General features: G+C 37.9%; 1 protein-coding gene across 2 annotated transcripts in view; it reads right to left on the bottom strand.

Annotated features, from left to right (window-relative positions):
- LOC149084255 (uncharacterized) overlaps window positions 1-14,390 on the bottom strand; it is a 191,052-nt gene that overhangs the window by 120,725 nt on the left and 55,937 nt on the right. For both annotated transcript variants that reach the window (XM_089234616.1, XM_089234617.1), the window contains exon 2: window positions 9,344-9,396. In XM_089234616.1, the coding sequence (XP_089090742.1) occupies window positions 9,344-9,396 (53 nt within the window). The remainder of the gene's footprint in view (window positions 1-9,343; window positions 9,397-14,390) is intronic.

Here is a 14,390-nt window from a genome sequence, read left to right as displayed (position 1 = left end):
TTCCCCACAGAAAAAAGTCTAAATAAAACGCCTTTTTTGCTCCTCAGAGATTCCGAAGGAGATCGATTTCACAATACGTCAGACTCGTTTTGGTATCAGAGGCGTTCTCCACAGTTTAACGCACCTTGTACCAGAAGAATTCTTGACGTGTCATCATCTTGAAAGAAGGGTGCAGTTTAAAAAGGAACAAAGAAGAAGAATAACCAAGAGAAAGAGTTTGAAAGGGCCCATACCACCATCTTGGCATCCACTTGGCCACCAATTACAGCGCGCCTCTTAAGTATTTGAAAAGGGTGGAATTTTCTGTGAAGTAAAATTTTTTTGATTGATTAGTCAGGTTTCGGGGCCATTGATCCGACTGACCGCGAGTTAACTTCCATCATCTGCGTCGAGATTTACGTCAGCCTCTTCTCTTTTCGTCGAAATTATAGATGATCGAAAGCAAATAAATGGAAGTCACCGTTTAATGGAACAGTTTCGAAACGAAAGATTGGACGGAAAATCGTTTAAACAGCAAGCAATAGCTCTCTGATGCTGTTTTACGGCTTCTCTCTAACGGGAATTTAACCATTTATCTACCACATTATGAAAAATGAAATAATTATGCAAATTTTTTTGGTAGGTAATTTTAGTTCTAATTAACACTTTCGGCTCATTCATTGAATTTGGTAAAATCATGCTGCCAAACCAACTCCCAATTTTTAAATACAGGTTGTCCTACAAGTGCTAATGCGGTCTTTATCTCATCAACCTTCCGTCGAAAAGGTATGATTCCAATTTAAAAAATGCTCAGTGATCGTTCAAAAATTACAGAAATTACAAATACACAGTGCTTTCTAATTGGACTTTAGATGAAATGGGGACCGTATAGAAATGTAGATTTTTTATTTTGTTACACACTGTATTTTCACTCTAAAAAGTGGAACAGGGTAATTTTTGAACGTTTTTTAAGAATTTTTTTAACAGAAACTATACCTGTACGACGGGCGGTTGATGAGACAAAAGCCGCATTAGCAACTTACAGGACACCCCATCCCCATATACTAGCATATTATACCATGAAATGATGGTTCTGTCCTAATAAATATAGTATTTTAGGGGAATTCGGCAGGACCCTAAAAAGAAGTAAAAATGAACTCGACTGAAACTGAATAAAGAAAAGAATAAAAGAAAAAGAACAATAATTTATTTCATGCATTTAATGTGGGAACATTTTGTAAGAGCAGTATTTTACAGCATTACACAAAAGTGTGATGCAGTAAACGCTTTTAAAGAGGCGAAACATCTTACTGAAAAAATTGTATTAACATATTTAACACCTCCACGTACAGGCTTTTGGCAACGGATTTGGATCATCTATATTTGAGGTATCGGTGATAAATCTGGTAACCTTGACCTAACCTAGCCGCACATTAGAAAAAAGAAGAAGGGGAAAAAAAACAGAAGAAGAAAAGGCTGGAAAAGAGTAAATAGAAAAGAAGAAAACAGTGTAATAGATAAGTTGATACCAGAATATGTAGTGGATTCCTTTTTACACCTTCACCTTTCGTTCTTCAAGTATATAATATAAAGATACATTATATATGGGGGGGGGGGGATCAGTGACAGTATAGAAAAAACGGGATGATGAGGAGAGAGGAAAGAAAACACAGAGAAATGAATGAATGAATGAAACGTCAGAACTTTGCCACTGGATTTATCCCGTTGCCGAGATCTCTGCCAGCCCAGCTTCATGGCCGAGTCCCGAACACTTTATTTTCAGTCAAAAAAGAAAAAAAGTAGCAAACATACAAGAGAAAAGTTCCGGGTTTCGTTGAGAAGGATGAATGTACATATATTAGAATGAAGGTATATTTTAGAAGCAATTGGAGGCGCCCACGCCATCTCATCTGCTATCTTACGCTTTTCATGTTATATACATAGGATACAACAAATAAACAAAACGAGAATCTTATTGTATAATATAAAATATCTATCGGGGCGAATCATCTCACTTAACCCCTTGTTAGTGAGCAAATGGGTTTGATAGGATGGGCAGCGTAACTCAGAGAGAGAAATGACTAATCTGCATCTTCTTGAAAATCATAGTGCCAGATCTAATTATGATGGAGGCCCCCCCCCCCCCCCACCATGAATTTTGAGATAATCGGCCAGGTTGTGCTCGGGTGGGGCCAGTGAGTTCGGAATCCCGGTAGAGGAGCGCTGGTTAATACTAACCGTATTTAGATATTTAGATAAGAAAGCCCGGTATTGAAAGAAAGTGAAAAAAAGAGGAGCTTATACACGAACTCTAAAAAACTTTCACCATTTTTTATTAATTTTATTTTGGGCAACTGCAGGCATTCCGCTTCGCCAGCCAGCAGCATCGCATCACGACGGAAAATTGATGATGATGGGCTTGTGGAAGGAACGGCCTTGAGAAAAGCAATGGCCTTCGAATGAACGCCCTCTGGTGGTCAACAACCATTATTTCTTAAAGATAAAAATAAAATACCTGTTACGTGTGTGTGTGAAAAGACTTTTGTTTAATAAAATTTATCTTCTCCCTCTTAAACCTGTTTTATAACTTTGCCCCCCCCCCCTATATTCTATTCTCTTCTTTCATTTTAACTCACTCACTTATATGGGGAATAGAACGGAGGGAGATAACACATATTGGAAATTAACCATACGGGCAATACTTCTTTTTTCCAATAATTGTCAGAAACAAATTTCTGCCCGTTCATTTCTGGGTCAGCCATTGTGCTGTAAATTAATAAGTGAAATTCAGAAATTCACGCGCATTAATTTTCAATCATGACGGGTCTTCGTCTACAAGAAAAATTACAACTTTCATATCTCAGAACCATACTATCGTATGTCCATTTCATACAATATGTCCTCTTTTCGAACTGTAAAATCACTCAAATATACGAGAGTATGGTTCTGAGGTACAGATATATGTTACGGTAAATGTAATAAATCGGCTTTTTTAATGACAACCGGTTACTATGCATACTTACCAAACGTCTTTGGTATGTTTGATAAATTAATCACTTTTACCGGCAAATATGCATAATAACTAATCTGTGATTATGTACAGTCGAATCCCGTTTTAACGAATACCGTTATAGCGAAAATCTCGTTTTAACGAACGCTTTTCTAATACCCCAAATAAGTTTACATAGGAAGAAATCTAGGTAATCTGGAATTAATTTATAACGAAATTTCGTTTTAACAAAGTAATTCCTGCGGGCTCTTGGCGTTCATTATAGCGGGATTCGATTGTATAATCAACCCTCCTAGAAGTAGTATCTAGGAGGCTTTGGTGTAATACCCTACTGTGTAATTGGTATTACGCTTGGGTATTACGCATAATCGACGACAAAACTGATAACTTTTTAGTACTTGTTAAATTTACCAACGACCCCAACGATGGGTATTATGCATAATCACCGGTAAAAGTGATTAATTTAGGTAAATTTATCAAACCAAAAAAATGCTCGGCGATTATGCCGAATAATAATCGGATTTATCAATATTTCGGGGAACACTAAGGGTCCACTGAAAACCCGGAGGAACGCTGCTGACAGTGAGAACGATTCAATGGTTTCTCCAGAGCTCTTCTTCATATCCATCAATGCATTTCCTCCACATGTTGCAGCAGGGCCCCCAGGATGGGATCTTTGGCGAGCCCCTCCATTGTGCATTTTTTAGTGAGAAAACACAAAAATTATGAAAATCGTTCTGGCCCTCGGGGAGCCATGTCAGTCCCCCCATGTGGGGGCCATGCATTAATGCGTATGCGTAGCAGTCTCCGCCTCTATACACAGGGCTCAATTACCACATGGGCAAGTGAGGTATTTGCCCGAGGCTCGAAATTTAGCACATATAAAAACAGCTCATATTCTAGTGGCTAACCAAGATTTTGGACACTAGTTGAAGCCCCTGCCTCCCGGTTGCCGCTTGTTACACGACCTCTATATGTCATAATCATGCTCTGTCAACACCAGCTAAAGCAGAAAGCCTCACCCCGACCCGAGATTCGTGACGTCATCGTCATACGTCCTCGAAACCTGTCTTTCCTGTAAAATCGTTTTCCAGCAGCACTACAAACGAGCAACACACACACTGTAACGCCGATATGTTATATATATGACCCACGTTGCTATTACATTTTTTCTTAATGTTATAGAAAAAGACAAGGCCACAACTAGATGTTTGGTCACCCGGGGCAAGTACGCATTTTGGCGCCCCCTTGTAATGTTGAAGGAGAGGTTTGAAAATAAAATTTGCGCCCCCTCTGGTTCAACGCCCGGGGCATGAGACCCTCCTGCTCCCCCCACCCTAGTTGTGGCCCTGGAAAAAGAGGTCGAATTAGTAAAGAATTAAGAACTCGAATATAGACGAGTTTATACTTATAATTCAACATTATTTTCAAGTATCAATTAGGGCTAGAGTTTTTAATAAAAACTTAACAGTATTTGAAAAAATTACCCTTTGACCTGAAAACTTTCCCCAAGAGTATTAATTTTTCATAATTTCTGCTTTAGCTGGTGTTGGCGCTGTTATCGATCGTGGCTCCCCTAGGCCAGGATTTTCAGCGAATTCCCGTATCGATTTTCCGTTCGAAAATTCCACCATTAGAGAAAATTTAAAAAATATAGGATTGATTACCCCCACAATTATTCTCAGCATTAGATTTTCAGACAACATGCGCTATATTGACTATGCATTATTGCAAGCGTTCCATTATAACGGTTGGAACTGTAAGTCCCCAATGTTTTCCTATTCTTCTCATGTTATTTTCCAACGACAAAAAAACATTAAATGCAATGTAGTGTCTGAAATTTACTCTGCCCGTATCTTTTTTGCAAAGAAATAAATGAAATCCATCAGTTTGTCTTACTTTGGTGTTGGAGAGTTCGGAACATTAGTGCGCGCGCATGCATTATTACAACTTTCCTATTCCTTTCTGACCTGATTTATTTCCATTGCAACTACATTCGTTTTATAACAAAATTAATAATATAATTTTTAATTTCCCACCAAATATGGAATTCTCTTTGAAAAGCTAATTTTTTTCCCCGATACCATGACGTCTCAATATATCGTCTGTTTTTGGTGAAACAATGGGGGTCGTTATAACGAGTGGCGACTGTTACGGTCCATTTCCAATAACTTGTGTCTTCGCGAAGTGGTCAGTCTGAAGTTTGGGCAATAAGCCAAAGACGCTAGACTTCGGGAACTTTTGGACCGAAACAGATATAACAATTCCTTCCCTCTTTCTTGATCAAGAGGGTGTCGTTAATATTATCATTATCATTTCGCTTTTCGACCCGCTTATTTTGAGCAAGAACAACACAATGACCGATTGCCCTCGACTTAGTGCACTATCAATGAATATCTCATCAATGCGATGGGTACAGGCGTCTTATAGGTGCAGTAGCAGATAACACGTTAACATTGAGGACGCGTCGTAAGTTACCCCCGTTTAACCTTAATTACGGAAAAGATGTCTTTTAATCACGCGGAAGTTTGAATGATTCTTTGAACTATAACTGCTCGGTCAATGCGTCGGTTCAGGCGCAACTTCTCTTTTTCGTGAATAATTTTTTGAAAAGCGTCTTTTCCCAACGTGGGTTCGATGGCAAGTCAACCAACCAACTGACTCATGGAGGCAGAATCCTACGGACTACCCACAATAAGAATTCGAGTGATAAAGTTTATGCCCACGCGTGGTAGTCGCCCCTTTCCACCGGTTCTTTTCTCCCGATTTCGGGTTTCTGTGTGGTATAATTTTTTTATATTTTATTTCACTCTGTAGGGCAGGGCAACTGTATTTCAATACACCCGTCTCGTAGCTCAGATCAGGAAGTTGACAAACGGCGTGCGTTCGTTCTCACAAGAGGAAAAAAACACACCCACGTCTTGAACTCGCGCGGAAAAAAGACGTAGGTAGAAAGTCCTCGGTTCTGATGTTGCTGTTCAATTCACAGCCGCTTATCTATTAAGTTGCCGTTGTGTTGAGCTACGGATTCCCATCACCATTTTAATGCATCAATCTTCTTTGTCGTCGTTCTTCCTTCCACACCCTCCCCCCCTCCTTCTCTCAACTAATTGAGATGGTGAAGGACGCCAATGTCGTTCAATGTTATTCACCCGACCTTTACTTCAAGCATTTGCGGCCCTCACCATTGAAAATCAGTTTTGGCCAAAACGATCCACATTACAGATAAAATATACGTTTCGCCCCAACGATCTTCATCACCATCACCACGATAGAAAGTGTGTCGATGTGCAGGAGAATCATAATTAAAGTAGAGACGTTTTGAGCTCGATCGTGAAAACTCTATTGGGCCAAACTCGATTAAACTCAATGTAAATGCTATTTAATGTTTTGATTTTTACAAGAAAAAGAAACGTTAAAGATTTTCACCTCAAAGGCCTCACCTCAAAATGTGGCGATACAAGCTTCATTTGTTTGGAGAGGAATAGGCATAAGAAACACGGAAAATTAATGTTGAAAAATTTTATAGTGGCATTGATATTTTCAACTTGCATTTCACATTTTGCAACAAGCCCGTGTTCTCAAACATTTCCTTGATACACCAAGTGCAATGTAATCAGGACCTCAACTAGGGAGGAGCAGGCGGGTCTGGTGCCCTGGATGCTGGACCAGAAGGGGGGGGGGAGTCGAATTCATTCTTTAACTGCTTCTTCTACACGCCAGAGGTGCCAAAATTCCAGCTTGGCCCGGGTGACAAAATATCTAGTTGCGTCCCAGAATGCAATCTCCAAGTTTTCAAAAGTATAAGTTTTCAAAAATAGAAAATGTGAAAATGCTAACTTTTTCACTATGTTTCTAATGCTTCTCTATTTTTCACACCTATTTCCAGACGGGAAAAAAAAGTCAATTTAGTTACTGGTGGTGAAAATTGAAACTTTGACTCAAAAGAACAAAATGCAACCGGCATCTAAATTTCCTCAATAAATTTCTTTCCCATCTTATTTGATCATTGTCACCATGAAGATCAGGGATTCTTAACCTTTTGTGTTTCACGGACCTGCTATGTCATTAAGATGAAGTCTTTGATTCCCCCCAATAAATTCCATGCCAATAAAATGAAGGCCACAGACCCCTTTACAGAATAATACTCAGTATACCTACGTATAGCAATATAAAAACAATGAGCTGTGTGTGAATATTTTCTGATTTAAATCTCACGGACCCCTGGTTAAGAACCCCCGATGTAAATCAAAATTGGATTTTAATATAGGAGAAGCATTGTGAAAATATTCCTTATATTCATGGAGCCACATTCCGAAACTTGCCGATAAAGCCCTTCCGAAAAAAGAAGCTTTTAATAATTTTCCCCGATGTGCCTGGCAATTGATACCAAGGATCGATCGATCGATCATTATCGCGTACCAAATAATAGCCGAATCGGTAAATATAATTTTTTCGTTCCTCGAAAAAAAACCCGTTCGTCCATTCGTCCTAAAATTAACGGGACATATATTCTGTGAAACACCAAACGGCAGAAAGAAACGGTCTTCACATTTTTTTGTTTCCTCTTCTATTTTTGGTAAGTAATAAGAATTTCTCTTCTATAACAATATTACGTTTGCCGTTAATGAGAAACTGATGAGAGATAACGAAGCCCGACTTCTCATATTACGAAGAAAAATAATGTAGTAATTGAATTGAATAATGTCTGTGTATACAGCTTCTACTCTTATTACAAGGACAAGAAGAAGAAGAAGAAGAAAATAAAAATAAACTCCCCGTGATCTCGCAGCAGTTGCCTAATAAGAAGCCAAACAAGGACCAGATAGCAGTTATAATGATAAAGTGCGAAGATACCTAGTTTCATTCAACGCATGAATAAAATTCGAATGAAATAAAAAAAAGATTCTTGTATACAATTCTTGAGAGAATAAAGAGCGCTACTAACGGATTTTCCAGCAATTTTCTTTTGAAAGAAAGAGCCTTTTTTTTCTGTGTTTTTCTTTAAACTGTAATTGCTGCTCTTCCACGGTCTTTTCTTATTCTGGTTTCCAGTATGTATTACATATAGAGATGGCCGCTACTGCCACATATATAAGCTTGTCATATAGAATGAAGACTAATAAAGAAAATATGGGTGTCTGGTTTTGGACGGGACTTGAAGGTTGACTAAACAAAGAAACTCATCGATCATTGATACTGAATCGATTTCATTGATACTGAATCGATTTCATTGTACATTTAAAAAAAAGTGTGTTCAATTTAAGAGGTTCAATTGCAGGTAGGGGGGGGGGGAGGTCGTTTTGTGATATATTTAATTACATTTCACAAAACACTTCTTCTTATGCTGGTGAATTTCAGCTGTAATGGTTTGTAATCGTTTCTTCTAGACGCAACACTGCCACGATATTGCAACCCTATCGAGGACAAGATTATTTCATACACCCATCCACATTTCGCGTTCTTGTTGTTTTTAAATCCTCTCTCTTCAGTACACTGTATATATACATGTATATAAACCCAGAAGAGAGAAAAACTCTTTTTCTTTTTCACCACCCCCTTGTATTAGAGACAGACAAAGGAAAGGGAAGGGAAAAGAATCTGTTTAATTCTCTCGAACACCATTTGCTTTAAAAATGTGACAAATGATTCCACATTCGGCAATTTTCTGCAACTGAAGAACGAGTTAATTCCAGTCAGACGAGGTTGGACTGAGATACATCTCAGTCCCCCCGCTTACGATGTGTTAAAAAGTAGAGGATATTCAATGCTGGAAAATCACAGTCCACGACGTCGTCAAAACTTGACGAGTCAGATAAAATAGACATTTTTATTCGTCAAGATTAACATTGATGGGTTTGAGATCAACACAGGTATTTGCACAGAGATTTCTAAAGAAAAAGGGTTAAATCGGAGTTTACTGTACGGGGCCTGACTGTATGTTAAATAAAAGAAAAGTTGAAAAGTTTCGAGTAAAATAAAAGGTGCAGAAGTGTTGCCATTAATAAATTTAACACCGAAAAATCATTTTAATCATTTTAATCATTTGCAATTTCAAAGATTTTTTTTTATGTTCAGTGGAAATATGCTGAACTAATCACTAGAAGCAGGACAACAAATGAACTAAAAACATTCTCAATTGGATTTATCGTCGAGATATCAATCGTCCGAAAAGGTTCCTCTTCTAACAACACTCCAAAACTGTTTTCGTCTATGAAGTATCGATAGCCCGTTATTATAACACATACTTATTTCCCTTGTTTTGTGTGCATTCGAGGCATATTCAGACTAAAGAGTGAGAATAAAACTGCTCAATAAGAATGAAGAATGAATAAATAAGGACGTGATACTCACTGTCGTCGTTAGACAAATGCTTATGACGGCTCCTAAAAGCATCTCCGTCACGCCTGTTGGGAGATAGAAAAGAGAAAAAATTAATCAACATGTATATATATATATAAAACACTTCGGACAATAGTCATGTTTCAGTATTGCATTAAATAAATGAAATTGTTACATATACACGCTACCACATGTGCATAATCGTTCAAACAAGTAGAGAGGTGATTCCAAAACACCGTTCCGAGCCAAATCGTAAGATATTTTGCAGGTGAAATATCTTTTCAAACCCGAAAATCCATTTCTTAGAATTTTTAAGATGTATTTGCATTTTTTTATACTCAAAAAATATTAAAAACACAAATATCAGCAAATCTTTATTTTTTTCTTTTCAAATTTTCAATTCTTTTTTGAATTTTGTTTCAGTTCGTTTAAATTTTTTCAGCCAACACGATGCACAGGGTATATATATTCATATCCCCATATAAATTTTTTTTCTAATTTCAATTTTATAGCTAATTTCATGTAATAAATTACACTTTTCCCGGAGGCACTTTCTCCTGGAAACCATCTTTAAAACTCCCCGAAAGTTCAACTTTATGCGCTGCCCTCTGATGGAAGCCCCCAAAGTTCACACGTATTCACCGTATTTCTAATTCAAAACTTACACACAATTAATGAATAATAAACGATAGAAACGAACACGATATTTATCTATAAAAGTTCAAATTTCAGCGAATGAATCATGATTCAAGTGCATTAAAAATCATAATTTTCCTTTTTTACTCAATCGAAAGATCTTTGAAATTCATTGATTTTAATCAAACACTAATCAAAAATTACCTGTTTAAAAACAATAATTTTTTCTTGTAATATTTTCATCTTTTTTTTTATAAATCTTCCGAGTGAGAAAAAAAACGACGGAGCTTTTGCTGTTGGATAATTCTAATCAGGCTTATATTACAAAAAGAATTTTTGTAATACTCCAGATTTTAGAGAAATATGAAATAAATAACGAAGAAGGAGAGAGGCGCTGGAACCCTGGTTGCATGGAAATTTTCAGTGCGTCTCATCAGGTTTTCTTAATCAGTACGTAGGGCTGAATTATATTCACACTACATTACACTAATATGGTTACAACCAGGGCCGCAACTTGGAACGAAAATTTAGTCCGTCGTTCGAGGCCAGTGTCCATTTAGGCACGCCCCCCCCCCGGGTGATTTTGAATGGTAAAACATTAAACTCAGCGCCCTTTCCTATTCAGTCTCACACACAGCCGCTGTGGTGGTCGAGTGGTCGTAATGACGGACTAGCGTCGCGAGGGCCCGGGTTCGAACCCCACCGTCACCACAGTGGTGGTCGGTTGAAGTTGGCTTTGTGTGGTTCCCAACTTCCAGGCGCGAGTGCGAGCCGATATCCCGTTTAAAAAAAGTCTCGCCATAGAGAGCAGCAGATCCACAAACAGTGCAAATCAATCATAACACATTACTCACTTCAATTCTGAAATATAGATGGCGGCACTAGAAAAATCGAAACAACACTACATAAGCACTCAGACTGTGAGGTACACATAGACGGTGATAGACCTGAGTTGCGCTCGGTTTGGAAGAAAAGTCTCGGGCACTATACCCTCCCCTCCCCTAGCAACGGGGTCCCCTGGTTACAATATTCAGTGACTTTTTGCCCTTTTTCTGTCCTTTCAACTTGAATTTGATGCCCTTCTTAGAGCGGCGCATTTGTCGCATGACCCAAGAGCCCCATCTCCCGATAATTATATAAATTTTTAAATTTTTATAGTGAGAATTTGCAGAGAAAAATCGCTGCAAAAATGGTCCCGCGATCGACGGATTGTCGATCCTTACGCCACACTGTTTTGACGAAATTGGCATCATCTCGTTGATCATCCAGTCACTCACAAAAACAAGAGACACGTAAATCATGAGAAATAGATTCCAATATCGAAACTAGACCTTGAAATGCAAATATAATAAAACTCTTCTTTTGCAGACACCGGCGGAACAAAAAATTCTTCCGTAAAACAGGGGTGATCGTAAATGAGTTGTTATTGAAGAAATTTGAATAAAGGGTATTACCCGTGAAAAGGGGGGGGGGTTACTATACATATTTAATTAATGAACACAGGCTACTCCACAACATGTTTCTTTGCAAAAAACATAATCAAGCTCATTCAAAACGATTTCTTGGTGTCATCACGTTTAACACATCTTCGGAGGTGGAGTCGGATATGCGTAAAATTCTTGTTTGTGGTTTTGAGCTGAGGAAAATGATTGGATTAAAGGGGTGTCAAACAAGATGTATCTCCCACGACGTTATCCGCTTAATGAATTTCGTTTTCAAGTGAAATTTGTGTCAAGAAGAGTGGACATAACTCCAACCATAATCACAGCTTTGCCGACCAATGATGATGATTTAAATGCGACACGGCACGTAGTTATTCCTATATGAGGTGAGACTGTTCGAATACAATATGCGTGGATGCGTCCGAGATTAATGACCGCTCGCACCCGAAGAAAAAAAAAACCAAAACTGCTCATTCATTGATGTTGGGTGATTATGATTTGTTTTGTAATCACCTATTCGGAAGAAGGCACCCTATTGACTTCCGGTATGACTCTTGCCACGGATAAGCGTTGCTCGTTCCACGGAAAGGTTCACTGATCCTGAGTGTTTATGCATGCACGGCTGAAGTAGCACGAATTTAATACGAGAGAGAGATAGAGGGATATTCCCGAACCTCCTGCCTAGACCGTAACCTTCTGCACCATCCTTGCATTGCATGTGTGATTTACTCATTACCAACTCCAAATTGAAGAGCAAACAAGGAATGAAGTGCGTACGATGCTCATTCTGGCCCGAGATTTATCCTATATCCCAGAGGTAAAGGTTGCGTCACAGACACGGCCCGCAAGTTTTTTAAAAATGTTTAAAAACGTTTAAAATGTTTTAAAAATGTTTAAAAATGTTTTAAAAACGTCTTTAACATCGTTAAATTGTAATATGTAGTACCTATTTGGTCTTTTGAAAACCAAACTCGAAGATGTATTCGTGTACCATAACTCGGTATATTTGTCTAAACGAGATTTATCCGTAGATAACGTTCGCTTCTATTTGCGCCAGAGCCTCTCTTACACAAAGCGAGCACTCTTTGACTCTTCTAATTTTCTCTGACTCATTAATTTATTCACATTATCATAACCTCTTTATTCCTGAACCAAAACTGGCTTTAAAACCTAAACCAAAAAAATCTTTTGTTATTGATTTGTGTTTATTGCTTGTTAAAATGCCCCTTAAAATTAGTTTCATTTAAAAAATAATAATAATAATTAATTTGGGTCCATACCTTTACTTGAACAAGTACACACATGTGTACCTCAGGTCTTGAAAAAAGAACAATTAAAAACCATTAAAAACCGTTTAACCTGAGGGTGCACATACGTGGACCTCTAGAACAAAGAGGAAACATTAAACATTTGAAAAGATTAAGCCCACCCTTATATAGAGGAGATATATTATACCTCCTTTTTTATTATACGTTTTTTTTTACAGTGAATCCGGGGCTCGGTGCACTCGCTCATCCCCAAGGACAGCTCCGATTTGCCACGTGCACTTTTTGAGAAATATATATAGAGAGAAAAAACAATTTTTCTTTTCCGAAAGATCTTTCTTTACCCTGAAGATGAATTCCAGCCAGTAGGATTTCCTTTTGTTGGATTAGGACCAGTAAATTTGTCTAAACGGGATCTATCAGTTACGATATATCAGATACGATACCATTGACGTTTATATCTGCATCTCATACCTGCGAGCCAAATGCGACCCGTCAAGGGGTTCCATCTGGCTCACGAAAAGTGTTCCGGAAGAAAAGAATTAACACACACACACACACAAAAATGATATACAGTGGCTCTCGCTTATAACTTTTTTCAAAACCCGCCAAGAAAAAAAGAAATAAAACGTTGTAAGCGAGAAAATGCTTTAAACGGAAAATCTCGATGAGTAAGAGTTGGGATCACGAAAATAAGTCGTACTAAACGGGAAACATTCTAATGGGGAACGTTATAAGGGGGATCCACTGTTTATACTCCAAGGCTGAATATACTGTATTTCTTCGAGAAAAATACGGAGAAATTATGATCCTCAAATCATCGCCAAAAAAGTTTCTAAAAGTAACTACAGTCTTTCCCGCTTATAAAGTTCTCACTTGGAACGTTTTCCCACTTAGTAAGACGAATTTTCGTGGGGTCCAACAGCTCTAACTATATAATTCTCATTAAGATTTCCCGTTTAAAGCGTTTTTCCGCTTACAACGTTTTTCATGAAGGGCTTTTTAAGACGTTATAAGCGGGATCCACTGTAATAAATGCGCCAACATTGCCATTTATCATTGAAAAATTGCCAAGGGCGGGAAGTGAAGTGCTACTGCAAATAGCAGTTAGAATGATATCCACGAAAAATGTTTAGTTCGACACATATGTGAGATGAATATATATTTCTATTACTAATTTATATTATAATTTATAAGTTATGAAAACAATCTCGCTCCTTGATAAGTGTAGAATAAATTAAAGATAAAAAAAAAGTGAAGAATGAAAATTGAAGTACGTTTCTTCCAAAAAACGGGACATTTTCATTTGAGAATTCAGGATGGAACGATATATACGGGGTAATTATAAAAAAACTATCCCGACATATGGGCCCCTAACTATCATACCATTCACAGAAACTGAATGAAATTTTGGCATAAGGTATTTTGAGGTATGCGCTCAAGAATGATATGGAAAACAACAGTGTCACTCTAACAGTTACGGTTACAGTGAGAAAATTTCGAAAATATCAAATGGCAACACCAAGTTTTTTGTATTGGAATGCGATCTCCATACTGTAAGTAAATAGCGTTGGAATGGCACCTGTAGCACGAAAATCCCCGGAGCTAGGCAAGGAAAAAGTAAAAAGGACTTTGCCGTGCACCAGAGCATTAATGTTCGTTTCATTCGGCTGAGATGCCAGCCTGATTAGTCCTCCACAAGGTCATGTGGAAAAT

This window comes from Pholcus phalangioides, unplaced genomic scaffold (genome assembly GCF_987345545.1).
Source record: "Pholcus phalangioides strain wild (caught in Gottingen) unplaced genomic scaffold, Ppha-v1.0 ptg000008l_1, whole genome shotgun sequence".
Classification (NCBI taxonomy): domain Eukaryota; kingdom Metazoa; phylum Arthropoda; class Arachnida; order Araneae; family Pholcidae; genus Pholcus; species Pholcus phalangioides.
Note: the sequence above shows the minus strand (reverse complement) of the source record. Positions and strands in the feature narration are given on the sequence as shown.